Source organism: Ursus maritimus, unplaced genomic scaffold (assembly GCF_017311325.1).
Source record: "Ursus maritimus isolate PB19 unplaced genomic scaffold, ASM1731132v1 scaffold_14, whole genome shotgun sequence".
NCBI lineage: Eukaryota > Metazoa > Chordata > Mammalia > Carnivora > Ursidae > Ursus > Ursus maritimus.
The window spans coordinates 57,744,093-57,768,822 of NW_024423786.1; the positions used below are offsets into that span (position 1 = coordinate 57,744,093).

The 24,730-nt window shown below is 58.5% G+C and overlaps 1 protein-coding gene across 6 annotated transcripts; it reads left to right on the forward strand.

Annotated features, from left to right (window-relative positions):
• The first annotated feature begins 418 nt into the window (after window positions 1-418).
• Window positions 419-24,576, forward strand: MIER2 (MIER family member 2). Of its 6 annotated transcripts, none has more exons than XM_040629822.1 (14): window positions 419-469; window positions 7,245-7,335; window positions 8,470-8,612; window positions 13,384-13,509; window positions 13,998-14,121; window positions 14,659-14,750; window positions 15,203-15,272; window positions 17,989-18,140; window positions 19,355-19,436; window positions 19,526-19,620; window positions 21,566-21,690; window positions 21,779-21,906; window positions 22,679-23,108; window positions 23,293-24,576. In XM_040629822.1, exons 1-14 carry the CDS (start codon window positions 461-463, stop codon window positions 23,294-23,296), a joined length of 1,671 nt encoding a protein of 556 aa, XP_040485756.1. In that variant the 5' UTR covers window positions 419-460; the 3' UTR covers window positions 23,297-24,576. The 6 variants fall into 6 exon arrangements, with proteins under 6 accessions (XP_040485756.1, XP_040485754.1, XP_040485755.1 ...); XM_040629820.1 differs by having other exon boundaries at window positions 23,549-24,576; XM_040629821.1 differs by having other exon boundaries at window positions 15,203-15,263; window positions 23,549-24,576.
• The last annotated feature ends 154 nt before the right edge of the window (window positions 24,577-24,730 follow it).

A 24,730-nucleotide genomic window follows, 5' to 3' on the forward strand; every position in this document is an offset into this window, starting at 1 on the left:
GAGATGGGTCCTCGCTGGGGCAAAAGTGCAGAAAGTTCCAGAAGCACGCTGCCCAGCCTTCCATCCTGGCCCCAGCACTTGCGCACGGGCGACCCGCGGCCGCGGCCCCCACTCGGGGCACTGACCGTACTTAGCCAGGGGGTCGCAAGGAGGAAACGGGACAGGGCTCACCGCGCAGGGGTGGTTGCCAGGGCCCAGCGGCTCGGTCCGCGGCACCCCGCACCCAGGCCCGGCCCAGGCCGGCGTCCGGCGGCGGCCCCGCACACCCCATCCGCGCGCCCGCTCCGCGCTCCCCGCACAGCCAGCTCCGCGCACCTACTACGCGCCCGCCCGCGCCCCGCCCCGGCCCCGCCCCGGCCCCGCCCGGCGCCCCCGCCCTCCCGGGCGCTGCAGCCAATGAGCGCGCGGCCCCGCATCCGGGGATCCCGGCGCGGCCGCCGCCTCCCGCGCACACACGGCCATGGCGGAGGTGAGTGAGCGGGCCGGGGGAGCCGGCCCCCCGCCCCCGCGCGCCCGCGGCCCCCGCCGGGCCCGGCCGCGCCGGGGCTCCGGGCGCGGATACCCCCCGCCCCGGGGCGCGGAGGCCGGGCCCCGGGCGCCGCGCCCGTCGGGGCCCGAGGGGCGCGGAGCTCCGTCGGCGGCCGCCCCCGGCCACCACCCCCCCCCCCCCGCCGGCTGCCACATCGCGGGGTGCAGTGCGCATGTGCGGGCGGGGGGCGGGAGCGCGGGGTGGGGTGGGCAGGGGCGGGGCGGGCCTGCGGGGAGAGGGCGGACGCGGGGTGGGGGCGCGCGCCCCGCTGCGCTGCGCGGTTTCCCGGGCCCTCGATCCCCAGCGCGGCTTCCGCGGGCCTCGGCCCTGGACCCCCGCTCCCGGCGGCGCGCAGCCCTGCCCTCCCCGCGCTGGCCAACTTTGCGGAGTGCGCTCCCTGGGCGCGCGGTCGTGGCGCGCGGCGCTCGCCCGTCGGGACCCCGGGTGGGACCCGCATCGCAGTCTGCTCGCGAGCCCCCACGGTGCGGGGCACCGCACAGTCGCTCCTCCCAGACCCCGGGCGGGACTCGAACTCCGACGCTGGGCCCGCCCTGAGCACCCCCGGCACGGGGCGGGGGGTGCGGTGGGGGCCTAGGGCGTCGGGGCTTCCTCCGGGCGGGCCGACCAGCCTCACTTCTCAGAGCCTCCGTTCTTGGTCCGTGAAGCTGGCCTAAGACCCCTTCCCCGAAATCCCTGGGGCCAGATGCGCTTTGGGATGCAGAGATTTTCCGATTCGAGGATGTGTAGGGTTTGGAACCGTGACGCTTGATCAGACCCGCCAAGGACCGTCTGGGCAAACACAGTCAGCAAATAACTTCACGTCACGTCAAACCAGGGACGGAAAACTTTCACTTCGGGTGGGCCTTTTTTTTTGACTTTGGAATGTTGGCTAAGACAGGGCGGACTGCCCTCACCTTTGAGGGCCCTGCTGAGTGTCAGACGAGACGGTGCACCTGCCGGGGCTCAGTAAATGCGCCTCTTGGTACGTGACGTGTCGGTCTGGGCACGCAGAAGTTAAGGCCAACCCCACAAGGGCCTCGGGCTCAGCAAGCGATCCTCGTGAGATGGGCGGGGCCCCGGAGGCCCGGAGAGGAGAAGGTACCCACCCAGCCGGACTTAGCACGTGTGTGGGGTATTCGGCATGTGGTGGGGCTGAGTGGGCTTTCATGTTGTAGCACAACACGGGTGGGTGTGGTGCAGGGTGGGAGTGGCCATTCTCTCCCACAAGTGACCTTCTGAGGGCCAGCAACAGGCTCTGCATTTGCGCCAAAGAGGGTGTGGGTGTCTGGGTGCAAGGCCAGACCTCAGCAGCCAGTTGTGCTGGGTGGCTGTATCCAAAGGGTTCTTAGACTGTTCTCCTTTCTGAGGGGGCATTTAGGGAAACTGAGGTCTCATAGGGCGGTGGTTGGCCTTGGGATCAGAGGCAGAAGCCAGTAGGGCTGTGGTGGTAGTGTGTTGGTGTCTGTGTGTGCTTCTGGCTCAGGGACAAGGGTGGCCTTTGGGCAGCATGCTTGGCCTGGCAGAGCTGCTGGGTTTGGGTCTTGACTCTGCCTAGCCCGGTGCAGAGCCCCTGGAGCCCTCATAGCAGCCAGCTGCCCAGGGTGTCCGTGTCCCACCTGTTCACTGTGTGCGGTGGTGCCCCGTGGAGTGAATTTGAGTTGGTTTTGCAGGAGGGCTGTGTGTGAGCTCCCCCGTGTGCGTGGCTCTGTGTGAGGCCCCGAGGGTCTCGATGTGAGCACAGACCCCACGGTGCCTGTCCTAAAGGGCCCGAGAGGCTGGTCAGTAAAGGACCGGCAAGTGTGAGGGTGTTGGAAGTGATGAGTGCAGCCAGCCTGGGCCCAGGACACCTGTTGCTCGAGCCTCCCACTGTCTGTGACCTTGGGCAGATGACTGAATGTCCACAGCTTTGTCTCCCCATCTCTGAAATGGGAAGACCCTAGAGTCAAGAGGTCTCCCAGTGGCGTGCACGGGGAGGCTGACCCTTACGAAGTTACCGGTGACGAGCAGTCTCTAAGCACTGAAGACGGCAGTGTGTAAGGTCCCAGTAAGTGCCTGATCGGTGTTAGCTGCCTGAGTTCTGGTGGTGCTGCAGTAACCCTCAGCACCATGAGGAAAGATGGGAGAGCTTTGTACCGTCTGCCTCACCATACCAGATGAATCTTTGAAAGACCCAAGTACACTGTCTTTGTCTTGTCCATAAAACCCTCCAGAGCTTTCCTTTGTTCTCTGGGTAAAGTGCATCTCCTGTCTGTGATCCTCAGCCCAGCGATTGGGTCCCCACAGACCTCCCCCTGCCCCCACTCCTGCTCTGGCTCCCTTTTGTGTCCTCCTCGGAGGGACTCCGCTGTCTCCGTGCTGTCCCAGCACTGCAAGGTCTCCCCTCAGTGCTGTGCATGCCCGCTCCCACTGGTTTGTTCCCTGTGTCCTGGCGACACTGGTAACTCGTGTGGGTGGAGGCGGGCGGAACCTGCTTCCCCGTTGACTGCAGGGCACCCAGGGCCTGCCGCCTCACCCGGCCCAGCCTAAGTGCTCCGTGGATGGTGGGGCAGCGGGGCTAGGTGGAGGCTCTTGCTGTCATTGTGTAAGCAATCGCTTTCAAATTCGTGGTGTTGAAACGGCCATGGTTTTATTATCTTCTGTGGTACAGAGGGTTGGCTGGGCTCTGCCGGGCGGCTCTCACTCAGGGTCTTCCTGCTGTGGCCGTGGGCTGGTAGCTGGGGCTGGAGCCAGCCGGGGTGGAGGAGGCTTCCCTGCTCACACGTGGCTGTGGACGCTGGCTGCGGGCTGGGACACGTGCCCACGGCCTCTCTGTGTGGCTTGGGCTTCCTCACAGCGTGGTGGCTGGGTGACTGTCCCAGAAGAAAACCGAAGAGCTGCATTTTAAGTCACATGGAGCCCCCCGCCCCAAGTCCCAGGCCCATCCAGGTCCCCAGGGAGGGGGCACAGAACCTCAGTTCTGGAAGGGGGGAGGCCAGCCAGCATCTCAGTGGGAGAAGAGCACGTGGGTGCTGCCAATTTGGAGTGTGCAGTCTGCCACGGTGTTGCTGTGGGTTGTGCCCGGAAGGGCAGTGGGAGGAACCAGACGCTGGCGGGGAGGAGGGCCCTGCATTCCATTCTCCTAGTGACTGGCCTCCACATCGGAGCCGAGCCTTCAGGGTCCACCTGAGACGGGACGGATGAGCTCTCTTGTCCTTGCCAAGACCTGGGTTCCCCACTTCTTTGGAACCATGTCTCCACAGTTCCTTTCCTCCTCACTCCCTTACTTTTTGTTACCCAGAATTCCTTTAGCCTGCTCCCCATCCTTTTTTTTTTTTTTTTTTTTTTTTTCCACCTTGGCAAAATGGACGGCTTTCCCTCTGATGGAAACACCCAGAGTGTTCTGAACAAAGGAAGTGGAGCGCGTGGGAATCCCACTTTTGGGGGTGGGCTCACATCTAGAGGTCAGATGTTGGGGCAGGGAGGGAAGAGAACCATGAAGTCTGTGTTCCTTGGTGAGTTTCGAGGACCCTGGAGTCATCTGGGAATGAACTAGGGGATCTGAGGCCACTGGGTGCTCCTAGCAGTCCCCCCACCCCCGCCTGGAGACGGACACCCCCTCCCCCAGCCCCTGCCCTAGGGGGCCGGGCTTCCCGCTGCTGCCCTTTCTGTCACTCCCAGCTGTTCCTCTCCCCTCCTTTGCCTGAACCTCTGTGTCAGATGAGGGCCGCGTGCTTCTCAGACCCTGTCAGGGACCTCAGACCGCCACACCTGAGGCCCTCCTGGGTGGTGCCGCATGGGAGCAGAGTTGACTGTCCCTGGAAGATGGGCTGTCTGCACTCTGCCCTTGCTCCGTTTCCCCTGTTAGTCAGAGCTCTTGGTAGCAGGAGACAGAAAGCCAGCCCTTGCTGAGATGCCCTGGCTGAGATGGCAGAGGGAGCCCCGGGAGGCTGGCGAGTCAGCAGGTCTGATTTCAGAGACACTTAGGATGCTGGCCCCATGGGTGCAAACCACGTGGGCTGATGGCAGCCCCTGTGCCCTGGAGGTGAGGCCCTGCGGCCGGCCACCGTGCCCTTTGCTCCTTGCCTGCTTCCAGCCCCTGCTGGGGGGTCCCAGGTCCATCCCACTGACCGCCTCTGCCACCCTGGGGCTACGCTTCCTAAGACACTGCCTGCCCAGAGCTCAGAACTCTCCACAGTCCTGGCGGAGGCCACACACACACGCACGCCACACTTGCTCCCAGGGGAGCTGGGGCCTCAGTCCCACCCGGCGGCATGTTCCTCGTCTTTGCACCATGGTCCTTGTCCGCCCCAGCCTGCCGTGCTCAGGTGCCGGTGGCTTGGCTTTGTCTCCCAGCTCTTTCTCGGGACTCTGCTGTACTTTGATTTATGGTGTTGGGTCTGTAAAGGGTCTTGGAGCCACAGAGCCTGCGTGGGAGTTTGTAGTTGTACTGCTTACATGCTGTGTGACTCTGGTTAAGTGACTTGATCTCTCTGAGCTTAGTTCCCTTGTTTCTCTTAATGGGAGGAAGATTACACAACCTCTTGAGGTTTTCTTGAGGACCCAGTGAGGAAATTCTTAGGAAATTTTTTCTAAATCCTAAGCTTAATTTTGTCAAATATTCAGATTTTGTGTGTGTGTGTGTGTGTGTGTGTGTGTTTGCGCACGCGCGTGCAGACAGCTTTGCTGAGGTATATTCACACAATTCACTTACTTTCACGTGCAGAGAACTGTGGTTTTCAGTACATTCAGAGCTGTATGACTGTCCGCGGTCAACTTTAGAACATTCCATCACCCCAAAAAGGAACTCGTCCCCATCAGCAGTCACCCCCCCATCCCCTCTCCAGCCTCCAGCCCCCACGAGCCCCCTTCCCGTCCGTGGAGGAGCCTGTTCTGGACGTGTCCCACACGTGGACTCACACGCCGCGGGGCCTTCTGTGTCTGGTTCCCTCCCTGAGCGTCGGGGGCTCGGGGTCCGTCCCCGGGGCAGCGCGTGTGGGCGCCGCGCTCCTGCTCGCGGCCGAGGGACGCTCCATTGTTCTGCTTCGGTTTGTCTTCATCAGCTGATGGACGTTTGTGTTCTCCCCACCTTCAGCTCTCATGAAGGTCCCACCATGAACGTTCACGCGTGAGCTTTAGTGCAGATGTGTGTCCCTTCTCCCTCAGCCCGTCCTCGGTTTTCAGGTGGGGGCCCTGTGATTTAGACCGACAGAAGACAGGCTGTCGAGAGAGAACTAAGCAGTCGGTTAACACATGCAGCACCCACCCCGTGGGAGAAGTCGTAGTGAGTGACCCAGGGGTGGTCAGGGCTTGGGCTCCTGTGGGCGCCTCTTCAGAAGAGCGGTACACGTGACAGAAGGACTGAGTCTGTGTGGGCACAAGTCGTGGGAAGGCGGATACGGGCTTGGGGGGAGGCACCCACTCGGAATTACGTCCGCTTTGAAGCTCGTCCTGTGTCTGGTTTTGCTCGGTTGGCGTCATCTCAGAATACCCCGTGCGCCAGAGTGGCGTATGTTGGATTGACACAGTCTGAGCCCTCCAGTGTCCACCTAGCAGTGGACTTGCTGGGTTGTCTGTAACCTGCTTACCTTCTGCAGGACTGCTGACTGTCTCCCAGAGCACCTGCCCCGTGTTGCATTCCGTCCTTTGATTGACTTCTTCTGTTGAGCATTTTCTTGTGTGCTTATTGGCCACCTGCGTGTCTCTTTGGAGAAACGTTTGTCTAGATCCTTTGCCCATTTTATTTTATTTTATTTTTGTTTTTTAAAGATTTTATTTATTTGAGAGAGAGAGAGAGAGAGAGACACCATGAGAGGGGGGAGGGTCAGAGGGAGAAGCAGGCTCCCCACTGAGCAGGGACTCGATCCTGGAACCCCAGGAACATGATCTGAGCCGAAGGCAGTCGCTTCACCAGCTGGGCCACCCAGGCGCTCCCCCTTTTCTCCCATTTTCAAATTGAGTTACCTCTTCATTAGTGAGTCAAAGAGTTCCTCACATATTCCAGATATGGGCCCCTTCTCGTGATCTGCAGACCTCGTCTCCCTCTGTGGGTCGTCTTCTCACTTCTTCAATGATGTCCTTTCAGGAGAAACATTTTTTGTTGGTGTATTTTTCCTCTTGTTGCTTATGCTTTTGATGTTCTATCCACGAAACTGCGGCGTGTGTCCAGGGCCACAGAAGATTGATTCCTGTGTTTTCTTCTGTAGTTTTAGCTCTCATATTGAAGGTCTTGGGTCCGTTTTGAGCTCCTTTGTGTGTGGTGTGAGGTAGGCTCTTGGCTTCATTCTTTTGCTTGTGGACTTCCTGTTGTCCCAGCACCATTTATCAGAGAGACCGTTCATTCCCCACTGAGTTGTTTTGTCACCTTTGTTGCGATTCCGTTGGCAGCAAGACTGTGGGTTTGTTTCTGTATACTCAGGTCTGTTCCTTTGATTTCCGCGTCTGGCCTTATGTCAGTGCCACACTGTTCTGACCACTGGAGCTTTGTAGTAATTTCAAAATCAGGAACTTTTCTCTTTCAGGATTGTTTTAGCTTCTCTGGGTCCCTTGACTTTTTGTATGTATTTTGGAATCTGTCAGTTTCTGCACAGAAGCCACAGGAGACTCTCCCAGCTGAGGCCACTTCCTGAGGTCGCCTGAGGAGTTGGGCTCTGAGCTGTACCAGCTCCCAGGCGTCCTGCAGAGGCCTCCGCCAGCGGGTCAAGACAGCCGAGCCAACCTTGCTTCTGTTCCTTTGCAGGCCTCCTCACTGGAAAGGCAGAGCCCTGGCGTGGCCTCCTGCCTCACTCACAGCCTGTGCCCCGGGGAGCCCAGCTTGCAGACGGCAGCAGGTACCTTCCTTGCCCCGCTCCTCCCCTGCCCACGGCCACCGGGGCCTCTGTGGTTGTAAGAGAGCGCATCTCGCTCAGCTGGGCAGAACTGGACACAGTGTGCTGGCTCCCAGAGTCCAAGGACGTGTGTGTGGGCCGAGTGGCTGAGACTCTCTCATCTTCTATGGGGGCAGGGCAGCCCAGGAGAGGACCAGAGGGCCTCCATCGTGGGGTGGCCCACTGGCTTGGCAAGCACCTCAGCCAAGGCAGGAAAACTGGGTTGTTTGGTGCTAGGTGGGCATTGTTCCCAGGTGCTCTGCACCCCCCGCCCCCAAGCTGGCCCCTTGCAGCTCCCCCTCCTGCGTGTGGAACGGGTGGAGGGAGGAGGCCAGCCGCAGCCTTTGCTGCTCCCTGGGCTGGGTGGATGGAGCCCTCGCCATTTCCTTTCGTCTTTGTTTTCTTTAAATATGACTGACCGAAGACCAGGGTGGAGAGAGAGCGATGAACGAACGCATCCTGGTTCTTTTGGGAAAACCAAAAATCTGGTCATGTCCACCACCCATTGGCCAGTGCAGGTGGTCGTGCTGTGGCTCCACTGAGGAAGGAGGAAGGACTGGCGTTTGTCGGGCCTCCTGTGTGTCTCCCTGTACCGTGCTGTCCCTGCAGTGACGCATGGGTGTGTGCGTGCGGCATCACCTCCGTGTTCCAGGAGCGGAGGGCACCGCATTCGGGGCGTTGGCCCTCTTGGGTCCTTCTGCTCTTTGTGCCCGGGCTCTCCCGGTGCTCACTTCTTCCTAGTCTGTGGGCTCCTCCCCACACTGCCACAGGTGTCTGTGTGAGGGGACACCGAGCGAGCCCCCTGGAGAACACATCCCCCGCATTTCCAGAGCGTGTGTGTACAGCTAGCCGGGCGTGCTCTTCTCTCTGCAGTCGTTCTGTTGGGGGTTCCTCCGTGGTGACTGGCCGTGCTGACCACACACACAGACCTTCCCGTGTGTGTACATGAACACATGTGTACACATGGCCACGGCTGTGGGGCTTGTGCCTGGTGACAGCTGGGCCTCTGTCGCATCCTACCCCAGCCGCCCTCTGCCCTGCGCGATGGTTGGGGTGTGTGGGGTGAGCAGCTCATGCAGGTTGGTGTCTTCTCCACAGTGGTGTCCATGGGCTCTGCAGACCATCAGTTCAACCTCGTAGAGATCCTCTCCCAGAACTACGGCATCCGGGAGCAGTGCGAGCAGGCCGCGGGAGGCCCGGAGAAGCCCGAGGGCGGGCTGGAGAAGGACTTCATTGCTCAGGTACTTGGCTAAGCTGGTCCCTCTGCCCTTGAGTGGCTGGGACCTCTGGGTCACTCACTGTTTCTGCCTTTGGTGGAGCCGGTCCCCGGGCTGCTCACAGGGACAAGTTACGCCTGAGTGTCTCTGAAGCACCAGGTGCTGTGCTAGGAGCTGAGGTCACGGGGGGTAAGGCCAGACCTGGTCATGGGGCTCTGGGGCTTTAGGGCTCTAAGTATTAAACCCACTGTTCTCTCTTTTTTGGCCTCAGTACCCCCTTTTTGCTCTTAAAAATTATTGAGGATTTCAAAGAGCTTTATGTAGATTATACAGTAAATGCATTGTTAATAGAAACAACAGACATTTATGAAAATGAAAAAAAAAGAGGGGCGCCTGGGTGGCGCAGTCGGTGAAGCGTCCGACTCTTGGTTTCGGCTCAGCTCCCAGTCTCGTGGTGGGATCGAGCCCCACATCGGGCTCTGTGCTCAGTGGGGCATCTGCTTCTCTGGCTCCCTCTGCCCCTCCCCCAGCTCTCTCTTTTTCTCTCTCTCTGAAATAAATAAATCTTGAAAAAAGATGAAAAAGTAACTTTTCTAAAACAAAAATAGGTTGGGGGTGCCTGGGTGGTATAGTCGGTTGAGTGCCCGACTCTTGGTTTTGGCTCAGGTCCTGATCTCGTGGTGGTGGGGTTGAGCCCCATGTCAGGCTCTGCACTCAGAGGGGAGTCCGCTTGGGATTCTCTCTCTCCCTCTCCTCCTCTCTCCTATGTTCTCACTCTCTATCTCTCTGGAATAAATGAACTATTGGGACTTCATCAAGATAAAAAGCTTTTGCACAGCAGAGGAAACAGTCGACAAAACCAAAAGACAACCGACAGAATGGGAGAAGATTCTTGCAGATATCTTATCATGTAAAGGGTTAGTATCCAGGATCTATAAAGAACTCCTCCAACTCAGCACCCAAAGAACAAATAATCCAATTAAAAATGGGCAGAAGACATGAACAGACATTTCTCGAAAGAAGACATACAAATGGGCAACAGACACATGAAGAAATGCTGCACGTCACTCAGTTCAGGGAAACACAGTCAAGACCACACTGAGATCCCACCTCACACCCGTCAGAATGGCCAAAATCAGGAAGTCGGGAAACGACGGATGTGGGCGAGGATGTGGAGAAAGGGGGACCTCCTACCCAGTTGGCGGGAACGCGAGCTGGCGCAGCCTCTCTGGAGAACGGTGTGGAGGGTCCTCAGGACGTTAGCAGTAGAGCGACCCTATGACCCAGCAACTGCACTACTGGGGGTTTACCCCAAAGATACAGATGCAGTGACCCGAAGGGGCACGTGCACCCCATGTTCACAGCAGCGATGTCCACAGTAGCCACACGGTGGAAGGAGCCGAGATGCCCACCGACACAGGAATGGATAAAGATGTGGGTTATATGTACATCTATATTTATATATACACGCACAATGGAATATTACTCAGCCATCAAAAAAATCTTATTTGCAACAACATGGATGGAACTAGAGGGTATTATGCTAAGTGAAATATTCCAATCAGAGAAAGAGAATTATATGATTTCATTCATGCGTGGAATTTAAGAAACAAAACAGAGGATCATAGGGGAAGAGGAAAAAATAAAACAAGATGAAACCAGAGATGGAAACATCCCATAAGAGACTCTTAATCATAATCATAGGGGACAAACTGAGGGTTGCTGGAGGGAATGGGGAATGGGGGGTTAGGGTAACTGGGTGATGGGCACTAAGGAGGGCATATGATGTAATGAGCCCTGGGTGTTATGTAAGACTGATGAATTACTAAACTCTGCCTCTGAAACCAAAATACACTATATGTTAACTAAATTGAATTTAAATAAAGTATTAAAAAATGGAGTAAATAAGTCTTTAAAAAAAAAGAAAACCCAAAAACAGGTTGGAGAGAAGAATGGAATAGCTTTATATTTTTGCAAATGCAGAATGCAGAAGCAGACATGAGAGCCCAGCTGCTGTCTTCAAGGCAGACGTTAATCTGTCGTGATATGTTCTGAAGTATAAACCTGGCCTCATACAGATCTGTTCTTGGAAGAGGGGAGGGTACTTGGCCACCATCTCAGAGAATTGTGCACGTTTCTTGATGCTGCACCCAAGTTCAGTAAGTGGTAGTTTTGTGGTGGTGGTTGCAGAGTGGTTTCTACAATTGTACCCTGTGAACTTTCTGGATGTGGTTATGTTAGAACCCATTGGTGGTGAGCTTGTCACTGGCTTTTCCCCCCTGAGATCCTGTTACCTTCTGCATTGTAAGATGTTTGCAACATACCGGTTCTCCAGCCTGTCCATTTTGCAAATGTTAGTTCACACTACCAAACCTAAGAAACCTGCTTGTTAATACTGTAGACAGGGTGCTTAAACAGTGTAATTGTGGAGGCCTGAAGTCTGTGTTCAGGGTCAGGCAGGGTTGTTTCTGGTGAGGGCCCTCTTCTCGGCTTAGATGTGGCTGCCTTCTCTCTGTGTCCTCACGTGGCCAAGAGCGGGCATGCTGTCTGGGGTCTCTTTAAGGACCTAATCCTACTGGATCAGAGTCCCATCCTCACGTCCTATTTAACTGTGATTCTTGATGCAAAAGTCAGTCTCCAGATACAGTCACGTTGGGGTTAGCACTTCGGCACGTGGATTTTCAGTTCATTACGATATCAACACTGATTTCATCAAACATCTTTCAAGTATTGGGAATTTTTTTTTCTTTAAGTAGTAATCATGGGGCATTTACCTAGCTTGGTGCCATGTATTGCTTGGTGCCAGTTTGGTCTCATAACTAAAGACAGAAGTCTTTTCTTCAAAAAAGGAAAAACAGTTTAAACAGGTTTAAAATGAGTTTAAAACATCTCAAAATTAACTAAAAACTAAAATCAGGCATGTATTAGTTAAATGCCTCATCTAGGTTTTCTTCAGTTATAATTTTTAAAAACTGGTGAAGATCAGAGAAAGACAAATGCCATGTGATCTCTCTCATGTGTGCAATTTAAGAAACAAAACAGATGAACGCAGAGGAAGGGAAGGAAAAATAAAGTAAGATGAAAACAGAGACAAACCATAAGAGACGCCAAACTCTAGGAAACAAGCAAGGTTGCTGGGGGGGGGGAGGTGGGATGGGGTAACTGGGGGATGGGCCTCAAGGAGGGCACGTGATGGCATCAGCACTGGGTGTTATTAGAACTGATGAATCTCTGAGCTCTAGCCCTGAAACCAATACTACACTATGTGTTAACTAACCTGAACTCAAAAAACAAGTTAAGAAAGAATGTAATTTCCGAGATAAAAGCAGAAACGCTGCCATTTTGTATCACCTTCACAAGTGACGTTGCAAATTTATCAAGCTCACGTTAGATCCCGATTTCCCAAAATTAAAGTTTTTTGCTCAAAAGCCTGAGTTTTGCTGTTACAGTGAGCACAGTCGTTCGTCTGGAGGGATGGCCGACTTGGCTCATGTCTGAGACGTCTGCGCAGGGCCAGACAGGAGGCCCGTCATCACCTGCCAGTCGGTCTGTCCCGAGAGAGTCGAGCTGCGTGGTGGGGGCGCTGCCACCGCAGCACTCAGGCGCTTCTGCACCAACCCTCATTTTGGGGTGTGGCGGGTACTCCGTGTGCTTCCCCATTCCTCGTGTGAAAAATTAAAACGACATCTGCTCAGAGAGAGAGAATAAGCCCAGGAACTTCGCACAGGGCATTCTTGAGGACAAGCAGCACGTTTACAGCTGAGTGGGTGGCGAAGAGGGATGCCCGTGGACGGCTCGCGCACTCTGGCGCTCCTGCCTCGACTGTAGGGTGCCGCGCTCCACCCGTGACGTGCTCCCTCAGCAGGAGTGTCGGCACAGACAGCCGGAAATAATGTCGTCGTGTTCTCAGGAAAGTCGCTGCGAAAGGGCCCCAGGCCCACGGGGGTCTTTGGGCTCCGGTGTTAGTCCCCCAGCAAATGCACACAGAACGTGTGGGCGGTGGCGTGAACATCGCGATCAGCGGGGTCCTGGGCTCAGTGGGGGGTGAGGCAGGACAGGAACTGGCATCTTGGGGGATCAAGCGAGGACGTCTGGGAGGCTGACCGGGAACTAGGGGTGAGGACACGGTGCGGCTGGACAGCGCCGGCGTCAGCAGGAGGGAGGCAGGCGTGGGAAGCAGTGACCTGGCGGCGGGACTGGAGAGGAAGGTGGTGGTGGTTCGCGTCTTCCTTCCCAGTCCGCTTCTCCTCACGTTGCATCGGCTTGGAGCAGCAGACCGTGTCCGTTCCCTGGGGTGGGCTTGAGCCTCCCTTCTCGTTCATCTGGAGTGGGGGTGCTCTGCCGGCGAGGGCTGACGGCGTCTCTGTCGTATCCATGTGGCGGACTGCTCCCTACTTACTTGTACTGAGAGTTTTTTTTAACCTGACGCGGGTGTTGGATTCTACCAGATACTTCTTTCACGTTGATCAGCATGGCCATGTTTTCCCTTCTGATTCACTGACGTCACGAGGTGTGGTGGTGGGTTACAGATGGCTAGTCGTCTTCCGTTGCTGGGGTTAAGCCTGGGCAGGACCCTGTGGAGGGAGAGGCCGGTGCTGGCCCCACCCTTCAAGGCTGGGGACCTCAGGCACCGAGTTGATCTCTCTGGGTGCAGGTGTCTTGCCCTTGCCTCTCCCTGGGGTTAAGGGAGTCCTTGGGTGCAGGACGGGGGTCTGGCGGGGGTTAGCTGCCATGAGTGTGGTGAGGAGGCACGGAACCCCAAGCAGCCCCTCCTGACACAACCCTGCCCCTGCAGAGCAGCGACATGCCCCTTGACGAGCTGCTTGCCCTCTATGGCTATGAGGCCTCAGACCCTATCTCGGAGCGGGAGAGCGAGGGCAGTGACACCACAGCCAACCTCCCGGACATGACCCTGGACAAGGTGAGTGGACTGGGCCAGGGTTCAGGGAGGACAGGTGTGACAGCCCCCCCCCCCCAACAGTCAGAGCTGACTGTCAGAGTGGCCACGGGCTGGGGCTGGAGGAGGGGCGGAGCGGAGACCGGGAGGAGAGATGCAGCTCGGTTCTCCTGGGCCAGGCACTCCGGGTCCTGACCAGGTCACAGGGCGGGTGTCAGCAGGGCAGGCTTTATCACCGGAGGTGAAACCCACCTGCTTAGTGGAGAGAGCTGGGACTGTCTCGTTCCTGGACTGCAGGACCGGGCTCAGGGAGTGCCCCTTGCTGGCCTGCCCACGCGCCTGGGTTGTTCGTCTGCAGAGGGGGAGAGCGGCCCACAGGCGCGCTCAGATGTGTCCAGAGTGGGGCTCGCGGTGTCAGTCACGGTATCAGCAGCACTGTTTGCCGTTACCATGTGTTATCTTGAGATCGTTGAAACAAACCACAAACACATTCTTTGCTTTCTTGTTAAAAGGAACAAATAGCGAAGGATTTGCTTTCAGGGGAAGAAGAGGAAGAGACACAGTCCTCAGCTGATGACCTGACCCCATCCGTGACCTCCCATGAGGCCTCCGACCTTTTTCCTAACCAGAGTGGACGTAGGTGTCCCTCCTGCTCCTGCCCTTGGGCTGGCCAGGCACGGCTCTGGGGATGCAGATGGAGGGGCCCGGGCTGCTGGGGGCCAGGCACTTGTGCACAGAGATGCCTCGTACCCCGTGGGTGCCCTGATTACAGTCTGAGCTCCTGTGGGCTTCCCACCTTCTTGATGACCTGTGGGCGGAGACTGAGTGGCTTTGGTTGACCTGAGGAGGGAGTTGGTTCCTGTAACTGAAAGTCTGTCCGATTTGGGGCAGCTCCCTGAGACCGTGCTCCCCTCGGCTCTGCCTGCCTGTGTGGCCGGTGAGGCTGGCAGGTGCTGAGGCTCCGGGCTTGGCGGGGTAGCGCCCGCAGCAGGGGGAGCCTCCTGAGTCCCCAGTCCTGTGCCCGTTGCACATCTGTCATCTGGCCAGGGTGTGGGTCACATGGGGTCAGGTGGACGGAGAGTCGGGGAGGTGCAGTGGTGCCCCAGAGCCCGCTAGCCAGGGTGGGCCACCCGGTGCCGTGGGTGTGACTCAGCTGCTCCCCTTTCCCCAAAGCCTGCTTCCTGGCTGATGCGGACAAAGACCCTGGCTCCTCCACGTCGTCCGACACAGAGGAGGACCCTCTTCCTGCCAACAAATGTAAGAAGGTGAGTGGCTCTGACCCAGTGGCGCCCTCAACGTGGGTCTCTGCCCCTTCAGGGCAGGGCTGAGCACGTGGCTCCCGAGAGGTGAGCGGGGGTGGGGCTTGACCGTGCTCCTGAGACCTGGGACTTACACAGCTGCTCCTGTCCCTGTCCTGTCCCTGTCCTGTCCTGGGGCCTTTGGGTTGGACCTCAGAACACCAGGGTCCTTGGGCCTCACCCCCCCTTGCCACGTGACTGGCTATACCAGACAGGTGGACAAGTGGGTGCAGACTCCATCACTCACACCCACCCACACCCTCCTCCGCCTCTTGTGCTCAAGACCACAGGACTTGGCATCTGTGGGGAGATGGCAAAGATGAGCCCTGGGCTCTGGACGGCCGCCCTGGGGCCCACGTCAGCACCTTGTGGCCAGGCCTCTCATCAGCCCTGACTGTCTTGGGCCTTTGCTTTTGCAGGAGATCATGGTTGGGCCTCAGTTCCAAGCCGACCTCAGCAGCCTGCAGTTGGACCGTCACGGTGAGAAACGTAAGTGGGGCCTAGTAAGTGTGGGATATGAGAAGGAGAACTCCAGTCTAGCCAGGAAGGAACTCGCTGCGTGCCTACCCAGAGCCAGTTCCCCAGTCCTTGGAGGGAGTTTGAGGGGCAGGAGGACGTGGACCAGTCTGTGTCCCCTTCCTGCTCACTGTCCCTCAGCTCAGCGCTGTGTGGTCCTGCCACCCTGTGCAGCCAGCACCCCACTCCCCTGCCCTCGGCTCTGTCCACCCCGTCCTGCTCCTTCCCTTCCTGCCCAGGCCCCAGTCCTCGTCTCTCCAGGCGTGCACACCTTTCCCTGCCCAGCTCGTCCTGTGTCCAGGTCTTGTCCCAGATGACCGGGTGCTCTCTGTCCCAGACTTGATGTCTGTCTGTCCTCGTTCTCCGGAAAATGGAGTGAGGCCCGTGGTCTTTTGAGATAGGCATTGCCATGTTCGCTTATAGGTGAAGAAAATGGAAAGTGAAGTCACATGGCTATTGACCCAAGTCTTGTTTTCCTGGCCTCAAAGCCCCTTTGGGCCCAGGGCTGGCACGCCTGGCTTAGGAGTCTCTCCCAGGATTATTCAGTCGCTGAGATTGGCGGTGAGGTGGGACAGACAGAGGAGATGGACTCTCCGCAGAGATATTGAGGCCTCGGGCTAGGAGCTGGGACGTGGGCTTGGTGGCATGTGTTGGTTGCTCCCCCGTAAGCAGTTTGGGTAAAGGAGGAGACAGGAAAGTGCAGGTCAGCTGGGTCACGGGACTGTGGAGGTGCGTCTCTGTGACCCTGATGACACTTGAGACCCTCCTCCAGAAGAAGGCAGCACTGCACGCTTCCTAGCTACACCCTCAGAGGGTCCTGAGCGCGGACAGACCTCAGTGTGGAACCCCAGCCTTGGCCGAGTGTGGCATCCAGGCCTTTTCCAGGGAACGGCTGGTCCTCGGTCCTGAGGGGAGGGGAGCTGGTGTCTCCCTCCACGCCAGCCCAGAGACGTTAAATCTGTCCGTGTGGCGCGTGGACCTCGTATGCTGTCGTGTGCTGTTTTCTGGTGCGGATGGAGCGCGTTGCTCGTCTGTTGTACTGTGGGTCGACAGGGCGGCTGTTTCCGTGCGTGGCTCCGAACGTCTCTGCGTGTGTCTCTCCGCGGACATACGTGCACCTTTCTGGACAGATGGCTGGGAGTTGTCCCGTGCTGCTCGGGCTCCCTCCAGCAACCCGTGGGAGTCCCTGCTGGTGTACGTCCTCGCGCACACGTGACGGGGTCTGTGGGTGACGAGGGCTGTCTGGTTGGGGCTTTCATCGGCAATTCTCTGGAAAGGGGTTGTGTTTACTGGCCGTTTGCAGATCTCTTGTGAGGCACTGCTCAAGGCTCTTTACGCATTTTTAAACGGAATTGCCGTTCTCTTTCTGACTTGTGGGGTCCTTCTGGCGTTCCGGGTGCAAGACCGTCATCGGCGCGGGACCGCCACGTTTTCTCCCTGTTGGCAGTGTCTTCAGTCGCAATGATGTCCGAGGTGCAGTTGGCTCTGACCATACTGTGTGTGTGCCGTGAAAGGAGTTTTCGCGGAAGCTGTTCCCCTTTATTTTCCCCGTCGCGTGGAAAGCGATGCTCCGACTTGATGTACTGATGAGCGTGTGGTTGCAGGTGTGGGTTAGGAGCCTTCAACCCGTGCACTGCGCGGGCTCCGCGATTGAGCACGCCGTCCTGCCGCGCCGCGCCGCCGAGGGTGCTGTCAGGGCGGAGTGTCTGTCGCGTGTGTGTCTGTGGGCCTTCTGCTCGCTGGTCTCCCCTGTGGGACCCTGGCGGGCGCCACGCTGTCTGACCCACGTCTGAGACGGTGCCAGCCCTCCAGCCTCAGGAAGCTGCTTGTACGTCCGTAGAAGTTGCTAATTAGCTTGTCGGCTGCTCGGTGTTGGTTAGAGTTGTCGGAATCCTGAGACTGCTTTGTGGAGACTCTGTGTGGTGACACCGTCGACACTTGCAGGCCACACGTGTGGTTCCCCTCTCGAAATGCAGCGGTGTTGTCTGTAGCGGTCTCGTGCGCGCCGGATTGCCCGTTTGTGCTGTTAGAAGAGATCTTTTGAAAAATTCACGTCTGCTGGATTTCTGTTGGTAGAAATGCAGTTCGTTGTCTTGAATGATCTTGCACACGGTGGCTTTGCTAAACTTATTTACCAATTTTAATACTTTGTAGGTTCTTTGTAGGTATTTTCTTACGTATGTGGTCGTGTGACTTTGAAGCTTTTCTTCCGTTCTTGGCGATCTTTGTGTCTTCTGTTTCTTTCCATCGCCGTGTCGTACTGGTGACACCTCGAGGACAGAAGGGGAGAGGGGGTGAGGGACGACGTCTTGTTCGCAGACTCGGGGTGTGTTCAGTGTCCCGTTTGGTATGTCGTCGGCTGCGGGCCGCCATAGATGCTCTTTGTTGGAGGACGGCGTTTCCTTCTGTTAGCAGCTGACGGTTTGAGTTCTGTCTCGTATGTTTCTGTGTCTCCTGAGACGGTCGTTTTTTCTCTTTCATCCTCATGTTGATGGGTTTTCAGACATTACACCAACCTGCGTTCCGGAGTGAACTCTAACTGGCCACGAAGTACTGTCTGTGCAGGAACTGGGCGGGTGGTCCGCAGGTGCCCTGGCAGGGGCTTCTGACGGCTGTCAGAGGAGGGAGCCCCTTGGCGTGAGCACGGACGGCGTGCCCGTGGTGTGACCCCAGCCCTCCTTCTCCACAGTCTACGAGAACGATGACCAGCTGCTCTGGGACCCCAACATCCTCCCCGAGAGGGAGGTGGAGGAGTTCCTGTACCGGGCGGTGAAACGGAGGTGGCACGAGATGGCGGGCTCGCAGCTCCCGGAGGGGGAAACGGTGAAAGACAGCGAGCAGGTGGGGCTGCCACACGGGGTGCAGAGGGCCGTGGCGCTGGAGCACCCTGAGTCAGAGGTCAGCGGCTCAGGTGTCTCCGGGGACCACGCAGGGCAGGAGGGGAGGGGTGTTCAGGCATGAAGGGGCGTGGGGAATGGAAAGGCCACCCCAGGAGGGCGGTGGGGGTGGTGTGCCATGAGGCTTCTGCCCAGTGTGGTCGTGCGATGCTGGCAAATCGAAACAAAAAACACTCGTTATGGGGGAAATGACGGATGAGCACCCCCAGTGTCACCACCCTGAGAATGGCGTGAATACCCTTCAACATCCCTGCCCCTGAGAATGGTGTGAACATCCCCGCAGAGTCTCCACTCCTGGGGGTGGTGTGAACACCCACTAATATCCCTGCCCTGGGGGTGGTGTGAACGCCCCCAGTGTCCCCCCCCCGAGAGTGGTGTGAATACCCTTCAACGTCCCTGCCCCTGAGAATGGTGTGAACATCCCCGCAGAGTCTCCACTCCTGGGGGTGGTGTGAACACCCACTAATATCCCTGCCCTGGGGGTGGTGTGAACGCCCCCAAGTGTCCCCACCCTGAGAGTGGTGTGAATACCCTTCAACATCCCTGCCCCTGAGAATGGTGTGAACATCCCCCCAGAGTCTCCACTTGGGGTAGTGTGAACACCCACTAACATCCCTGCCCTGGGGGTGGTGTGAACACCCCCAGTGCCCCCCCCCCGAGAGTGGTGTGAATACCCTTCAACATCCCTGCACCTGAGATAGGTGTGAACATCCCTCCAGAGTCTCCACTCCTGTGGGTGGTGTGAACACCCACTAACATCCCTGCCCTGGGGGTGGTGTAAATGCCCCCAGTGTCCCCCCCCCGAGAGTGGTGTGAATACCCTTCAACGTCCCTGCCCCTGAGAATGGTGTGAACATCCCCCCAGAGTCTTCACTCCTGGGGGTGGTTTGAACACCCACTAACATCCCTGCCCCGGGGGTGGTATGAATGCCCCCCCGATGTCCTCATCTCTGAAGGTGGTGTGAATGCTCCCATCCCCACTCCTGTGTTGTGAACCACCCCTGACATCCCCACTCGTGGAGGGAGGTTGACTACCCCCGCCCCCCCCCCACCGTGTCCTTGTACCGGATGGTGGTGTGAACAGCTCTGGCTGTTGCTCTGGGGTTGGGTGGGTCGGGTGAGGCGATCAGGTGGGAAGTCAGTGTGGCTTCTTCCCAGGCGCTTTATGAGCTGGTGAAATGCAATTTCAATGCAGAGGAGGCCCTGAGGAGACTGCGGTTCAACGTGAAGGTGATCCGAGGTGAGCGTGTGGCCCTGGCCTTCCTGCCCCCTGCTGTTGCCATGTCCTGGGCACCACTGATGCCGCTGTGCCTTCCCTCCTGTTTGCAGATGGGTTTTGTGCTTGGAGTGAGGAGGAGTGCAGGAACTTTGAGCATGGCTTCCGAGTGCATGGGAAGAATTTCCACCTGATCCAGGCCAACAAGGTGAGCACATTGTCCACCCTGCTCCCGCTGGGCTCTACTGGGGGCTCTTTGGGGCTGGGAGGGGCTCAGGAGACCAGGCACACATCACCTTCACCCCACTGTGAGGTTGGGGCTCCCCTCACCGGCTTCAGGGCAGACTCCTGCGAGCCATGGCTGAAGCCCTAGTGCCCACCTCTGGCTCACCACACGCCCCTTGGCGTCTTGTTCTAGTCTCTGCTGATGTCTGCTGGGCCACCTTCCAGTCCCCAAACAAAGGCTCCACTCTTAGGGGTGAACTTCAATAGTCTTGCCTGTTCGTGGTCCATGGGCACTGCTTTGCCATATCCCTGGTGCAGTGCCCAGGGCCCATGCCGCAGTGCTGACCTCTGACCTCGATCCTACTTGCAGCCCCAGATCTCCTAATTTCCTTATAGGACGTGGGTTCCTCTGCCACCTGCAGGAAACTCATGATGGGGTCCCTGCTGAGTGCCAGGTTCCTATGCCTTCCCTAGACCTGGATCGTTGCTGGTGTCTGCACATCCCACGGTGATGCCGTTTGCCCGTGGCTTTGTGAATGACTCCCAGAATGGCCTCTCGGCAGAGCCCTGGCCCCTCTGCCATGCAGCGTGAGGCATCTGCCTGGGCATATTTCCGTGGTCCTGTGTCAGAGTCTGAGTTTCCCTCGGTCCATCTCCCTGGGGCTCTCCCACCTCACCCCTCATCTAGTCTGTCGTCCTGTCCTTCTAGGGCCAGGAGCTCTGGCTCCTTCTCACGGCTCCCGGGAACATAGGCAGTAGGGAAAGGCCTGGTGGAAACTGTGCTCGTGTTCAGGCCTCAGCATCTTCTCCCAGGAGCTTGGGGTGAAGGAGGGGGCTGCTCAGGGCTGGTGTAGGAAAGGATGTTGCTCAGCTGACCATGCCCAGCGTGGTGTCCGATGTGTGCCTCGTGGCCTGATGTAGTTCCCTGCACCCTGTGTTCCCACCACAGCCCAGCTGCTTCCCTAAGCTCAGTGTCGTTGGCACAGTGCCTTTGTTTCCTTCTCAAGCTTCTGCTGGAGCTGGCCCCAGGGAGACCACAGAGGACTTACCCCCACCTCCAAAGTGGGAAGATGCCCCCAGTCGTTAGAAGAGGTTTCTAAGAGTTTTTTCCTAATTGAAGTGTCCTTGACACAGAAGGTCACGTTAGTGTCAGGCGTGCACCAGGCATATGGAATCATGACGGACAGTCCCGTGCGTCAGTCCGCATGCAGCGCGAGAAGTGTGGTCGCCTTCTCCTGCTGTGCGACATCGTTACGGAGTCGCTGACTGTATTCCCTGTGATGGTTGTTTTGTCGCCGTGATTTATCTTGTGCCCTAAGAGCTTTTGCAGGTGGACTCCACCTGCATGCTGGACACGTGTTTGTGGCACCTTTTCCTCCCAGGATACTTTACGTACAAGGATTTTTTTGGTTTTCCGTGTCCTGTTGTAAATACGATCTTGAGTTGGGTTCACAACCCCATGGCGTGTCTTTGACGGTATCTTGTTTGCACTCGTGGGCAGCTCTCCCGTGGAGTGTCAGTAACACTCTGCACTCAGTGGGAGACGTGGGCTCACACATGGTCCTCTCTGGGCCGGGTGCTCTGTCCCCGGGGTCTGCACCAGGGGTCGTCTCGCCCCTCTCTGCTGGGAGCTGCGAGGGGCAGGGTGGATGCCGCTGTCTCCAGGAGCTTGTGGTCTCAGGAGAGGAAGGTAGACACTGGACACGTGGGCGTGAAGTGAAGAACAGGGTGCCAGGTCTGTGCCCGTAGGTGGTGGGGTCTCTGAGATGGGGTTCTGTCCTGCTTAAAGCTAGGGGATGTGCCTCGGGGGCGGCTCGGAAGCGGGTGGTGGGGGCTGCAGGTGGAATCTTGCTTTGTCCAAGAGTACTGATTCCAGGACCCGTCTCTGTGTGTCTGGGGGCCAAGGTGACACGTCTGCTGTCCTGCAGGTGCGCACACGGTCTGTGGGCGAGTGTGTGGAGTACTACTACCTGTGGAAGAAATCTGAGCGCTACGACTACTTCTCCCAGCAGACGAGGCTGGGCCGGAGGAAATATGGCCCGTCAGGAGCCACGTGCGTGCGGCGGGCTCCCAGGGCCCCAGGGTGGGCGGCTGGGCGTCCCGGGCAGGCTTCTCCCTTTCACAGTGCAGTCTCCCCACAGGGATGCAGATCAGGACCTGGACAGCAGTGACCCCGACGGCACTGGCCGCCCCCGCTCCTCGCCGCCTCTGCCCCCTGCTGCTGACAGCCTGGGCTCTGAGCAGGACCCCTTAGCACGGATGCACACAGGTGAGAATGTGGGGTGGGTCCCTGCCTTTGGGGGACCCTCTTCTCACTGGCGCTCTGACCTGGGACCCCCGGGGCTCTACCCCAGGACTAGTAGGTGGGGTGTCACATGCAGGAGCGGCCACGGGGACTTGCTGGGTTGTTGTGTGGAAGGGTACTATGTGTGTCCCGTGGCCCTGGGTGCCATGTGGGCGGTTGCATGAGTGTCCAAGGCTCCCTGGTGTCTGGGTTCAGGGCCACGTGGGAGCAAGACAAGGCCTGACTCGGGACTGAGTTTCTTACTGTGACCACAGAGCTAAGGATGAGGACTGACTCAGTCTGTTGTACTCTGGGGTTCAGGTTGTCCCAGAATCTGGTTGGTTCCATGGTTTGCCTAAAAGGGGGACCACATCTGCCTCCTTGTGGAATTGCTTCTCACAGACTTGTACGGACGTTTCTCAGGTTCCACGTTTATCTGCACTTTGCCTTTCAAGCTTCTCTTATTCTGTTTGATTTGTTTTAATGTCTCTGAACCTGTTGTGTCCTGGTCTCGGTTTCAAAACCCAGGAGTCACGACCTGCTGGTTTCTTTTGTCTGTGTGTGGGAGTAGCTCCGTGTGGAGGGTCCATGGGCTTTGCTGGACCTGCACGGGTTGGGCCGGAGCCCGGTGGAGGTTGCAGCCTGAAAGCACGAGTGTGATTGTAACTGGGTGTGCTTTCGCATGGGTGGCCACGGGTCCCAGGAGAGCTGCTGTGGTGCTCTTGGGGCCCGGCCTGAGCTGTGTTCTCCCCTGCAGAGCTGCTGAGTGTGGACAGTGCGGCCGGCAGTCTCAGTGAGCCTGGGGAGAGCTCCGACAGCCTCCCGTCCTCGGAGCCGGGGCCTCGTCTGTCCCAGCAGCTGGACACGCCCCCAGCTGTTCCCCTGCCCAGGCGGCCCCCAGCCCTGGACGAGCCAGCCTTCTACCCCCCGGCCACAGCCCCTCCGGAGCCTGGCAGCAGCCCGAGACTGGCTGTGGACTTGGCCCTGCCCGGGGCCCTCCCCGAGGAGCTGCCTCTCATCTCTAGCCGCGTGGATGTGAACGGAGAGCCGGAGGAGGCTGTGGCCCCGGCACAGGTGGCCTTGTCGGTCACCGAGTTTGGACTCATCGGCATTGGGGACGTGAATCCCTTCCTGGCTGCCCACCCAGCGTGCCCAGCCCCCGGGCTGCACTCGGAGCCCCTGTCACAGTGAGTGCGGCCCCTGCCCCCGGTCCCCCTACCCTGGGTCCCCCGTAGCCTCAGGCTGCGCTGTGGAGAGGGGAGGGCTGTGCCCCAAGGGCCCGAGGATGGCTTGGCCACATGGAGCAGGCTCTGTTGGTTTCTTTACTTTTATTCTGTACTTTTAATTTGGCTTATTTATTTTTTTGACTAGGTAATACTTTCATATGGTTCAAAATCCAAAAAGGTACAAACGGGGCCAGTGCCAGGCTCCTCCCACCCCTGCCCCAGCCACCAGCCCTCCCCAGGCGCCAAGGACAGTGCTGCCTTGGGGAGCCTGTCTGCCAGCACAAGTGAAAACACGGTCTGCTGGGGGAGGCAAGGTTGGGAGCCACGGTTTCAGCCCACGGCACCCAGGCCGTGCCGTCTGTAGGACTGGACTGACCCTTTCTCGGTCTCTCCCCCTGCAGCTGTAACGTGATGACCTGTTGATCCCTGGCCACGGGCAGGCGTGCGTGGCCCGGACTGGACGTGGGCCACCGCGGGGCCTGCCTCTGCCAGTCTTCCCGACCCCTCCCCTCCTCGTGGGCCTCGGGTCACGTCTCCTCTGCTTCAGAACACGTCAAGGACAGGGTGAGCGGTGGCCGGGCCGCTGCCCTGCCCTCCTCACACACAGACTGGCACCCTTGGTGCCCGGCACCACTGTCCGTGCTGTCCAGGCTGCTGCCCCCAGCGCAGGACCCATTGGGCGGCCGGAGGCGGAGGGCCCAGCCCCGGCTAGCCAGCAGAGTCAAGGAAGGTGTCCCTGCCCCAGCAGGGAGGTGGGGAGATGGGGCAGGATGCTGCCCCCACCAGCAGCCTCCGCCTGGGGCGCCCTCAGCACTCCGCTTGGCTCCATCTCCCTGCACCTGGCAGGGCCACAGGCTGCCCCAGCGCGGGGGTCGTGGGCAGCTGCTACTCGGTGCCAAACCCCGTGGGGCACAGAGCCATATACCTCGATGTCGGCCCTGCCCACCCTCGACCTCCATCCTGCTCTCCACTTCAGGAAACGCCGCACTTTACGCCCCACCCGCCTCCTCCCTGTCTCCAGCCCGGAGCAGCCTCGGGTGTAGGGTCGAGGAGACAGGTGACCTGCACCCTCTTGGTACCGAGGCGCCGTTGCCTGCAGCACCGAGGGGCTGGCTCCAGTCCGTTCCCCTGACCCCGTGGGTCATACTTCTGTTGAAGCTCCCCAGCAAGATGGTTTGGGGTCCTGGTCCTTCTCTTTCCTCGCTTCCCTCGTTTTATTTATGTTTCTGTTTACAAATTGGAGTGGGGTCCTCCACGGGGCCAGGGCAGCGCTCCCCCAGCCCCGGGTGTCAGCAGGAGAGGGTTTTGGCTCGAGCCCGTCTGCAGAGTTGGCCTCGACCTTCCCTCACCCCACCAAGGACCACACTGTGAAGTGATAACTGCCTTGAATCCCTGGCTGTTTTATTTATTAAACTTGATTTGAAGCCCACGGGTGCCTCGTGGTAGATTGGGAGGACGGGGTTGCTGGGGACGGCCGGCCACTTGGTGGACCCTGTGGTCTGTGCTAAGTCGTGGCCCGGATGGCATGGGGCTGTGGGGGGCTGGTCACGATGACTGACATGATGGCCGGCTTTGATATGGGG